This window comes from Chelonoidis abingdonii, chromosome 1, assembly GCF_003597395.2.
Source record: "Chelonoidis abingdonii isolate Lonesome George chromosome 1, CheloAbing_2.0, whole genome shotgun sequence".
Taxonomy (NCBI): Eukaryota; Metazoa; Chordata; order Testudines; family Testudinidae; genus Chelonoidis; species Chelonoidis abingdonii.
Window position 1 is genome coordinate 369,228,170 of NC_133769.1, and position 2,649 is coordinate 369,230,818.

General features: G+C 51.6%; 1 protein-coding gene across 1 annotated transcript; it reads right to left on the reverse strand.

The window, feature by feature from the left end:
• Nucleotides 1–853: 853 nt before the first annotated feature.
• LOC116832110 (olfactory receptor 51G2-like) lies at nt 854–1,862 on the reverse strand. The gene has a single exon (XM_032792610.2). The coding sequence runs from the start codon at nt 1,790–1,792 to the stop codon at nt 854–856; it is 939 nt and encodes a 312-aa protein (XP_032648501.1). The 5' UTR covers nt 1,793–1,862.
• Nucleotides 1,863–2,649: the final 787 nt, after the last annotated feature.

Genomic DNA, 2,649 nt, shown 5'->3' on the forward strand with positions numbered 1-2,649 from the left:
ACAGCCCACCTGCCGACGGGCCCCCCGCCCGAGGGGAGGGGGTGCCCGGGAAAGACGAGTAGCGGGGCGGAGAGCACGAAGCGGGGAGAAGGTACAGTAGGGAGACGGCATGAGAGGAGGACGAGAGGGGAAGGAGGCACAAGGGAGTCGGGCCGCAGGAAGCACGCAAGTAAGGCGGGCCCCCCCGCAACACGTGCGGGCGGTGAGGGGGGGGGCCCCACGAAGGGCGAGGGCGAACGTGAGGGACGGAGAGAGGCGGTCCGGGTCCCGCCCAGGGGCGCGCGCCGGGGAGGGCGTAGCCCCCACAGCGCCGCAGCGGCGTGAGCCGAGCAGCCAGAGGGGGGGCGAGAAGGAGTGGCCGCCCCATGGGCCGGCATGTGGGCAGAGGGCCCGGCCGAGGGGCCCGCCGGCCGCGGCAGGGGGGGAGCCAGGCCGGGGGCGGCTGGGGCGGCGGGGAAGGCGCGGCAGCGGGAGGGCGGCAAACCACAAGGGGGCAGGGACGGCAAAGAACGCAGGCCCCGGGCTCCAGCCTGACAGTTCACCCTTCAGTATGACCCGCTGGAGTCTCCCCTTTAACCAGTTCCTTATCCACCTAACAACTTTCATATTCATCCCCATCTTTTCCAATGTAAATGCTGCTGCCTGCCTTGATCTCCTTCCCCCAGTGCCCTGCCCTCCCTCACCAGCCCCTCTCCCATTATTCCAGGCCTTGGACCATGTGAAAACCTTTCTCCACAGTGAGGAGATCAGTAGTTTATGTTGTCTCAGTTGTAAGGGTGCAGGATGGAATGGGAAGCCCATATTTTTCATCTCCCATGTCACCAGCCCTGGAGCTGGGTGATGAACTGAACTTTTACTTGATGAAGATCCTGATTATCCTCACACGAAGGTGTTTGCTTTTCACGCTGTATACGACTGGGTTCATCAGGGGTGGGAAAAGCAGGGAGATGTAGCTCAGGATAATACGAATCAAGAGGGAAGAGCTATTCCCAAATCTGTGTATCATAGACAGGCTGATGTCTGGTGTGTAGAAGAGTAGGACGGCACAGAGGTGGGAGACGCAGGTGTTCAGGGCCCTGAGGTACTCTGCGTGGGACACGACACTAAGCACTGTTTTGAGGATCATCACATAAGAGAAGAAAATGAGCAGCGAGTCCAACCCCATCGTTAAGAGTTTAGCAAACAAGCCATAGATATTGTTGACTGTGATATCTGAACAAGCCAGCTTCATGACCTCCTGGAAGAGGCAGTAGGAATGGGAAAGGACATTGGGTCGACAGTATCGGAATCGTTTCAGGAGAAATGGAAGTGGGAATATTATGACCACCGATCTTAGAACAGCCACCAGTCCCATCTTGGCTATTCTTGGCAGGGTTAAGATGGAGGCATATCTCAGTGGGTTACAGATTGCAATGAAGCGGTCAAAGGCCATCAACAAGAGTATGCAGGATCCAGTGCATTGAAGCAAGGGGATGAAGAAGAGCTGGGCTAAACAGACATCGAGGCTGATCTCCCTAAAGTTAAACAAGTATATGCCCAGTATCGTCGGCATGGTGGATATTAAAACGCCAAGGTCTGTGACAGCCAACATGGAAAGGAAAATGTACATGGGCTCATGGAGGCTTGAATCTGTTTTTATAATGAACAGAATGACTGAATTTCCTACTATTGAAATAACATACATTAAGCAGAAGGGGACAGAGATCCAGAGATGGACGTCTTCCAGGCCAGGTATCCCAGTGAGAAGGAACACTGCAGAGTTGAATTTGGTGTCATTGACAGCTGACATCATGTACTGGGCAGGTCGGAGGAGTTTTCAACTTTCCTTCCTGAAAGGAAAAAGAAAAGGAGACTAGATGATGTTTAATGAGACATCTTTCTGCTTTCTGTGCAGGTCTAGTGACTTGCAGGAGCTGAAGGAATATCAGCAAGAACAGCATTGATAGGAAAGTAGGCATTGCTAGACGGGATCAGACAAGTAGTTTGTCTAGCCCAGTATCCACTGGCCAGTTCCAGATGAAGGTGTTGGAAGCCCTGCAGTTGGGAGCTATGAGATAACCTGCTCTCAGGGAAAGTTTCCCCCCCCCCGACCCAATATTTAGACATTATTTGTGGTGTAAGTCCGGAAGATTTAAAGCCCTTCCAAGACTTATTTTTTCAAAAAATCCTCACTGCTGTAATTAGATTTGACTGTGAGTTCCACAGCCTACCAGAGCACTATGTGATTTTACAATAGTGACCTTCACAGACTCATTTTCTGACGTTCCACTTTCCGAGTGTGGCCCTTTGTATCATCACATGTGGGTAAACGTATGGCAAGTGCATGGTGAAAACGGTATTTGTGTGTCCTGCATTCAAGCTACTTATAAATGTGTTTCATTGCTTCATTGTACTCCAGATTTGCGTGTATAAATCCAATCAGAAAAAAGGCTTAATTAACTTTCTCTTACCAAATGCCCCCAGTGATATATTCTGACCCCCAAGAATTCCTTCAAGAGAAGCTGAAGTGCTTTAACTGGCCAGCGTTGATGGAATCCAGAGTTCGATCATCCTACTGGCTTCGCTTCATCCTCCCAGGACCTGCATCTTTTTCCCATGCAAGAGTCTGTAGATATCAGGCAAGTTACAAGCTAACACAGATAGTTACTT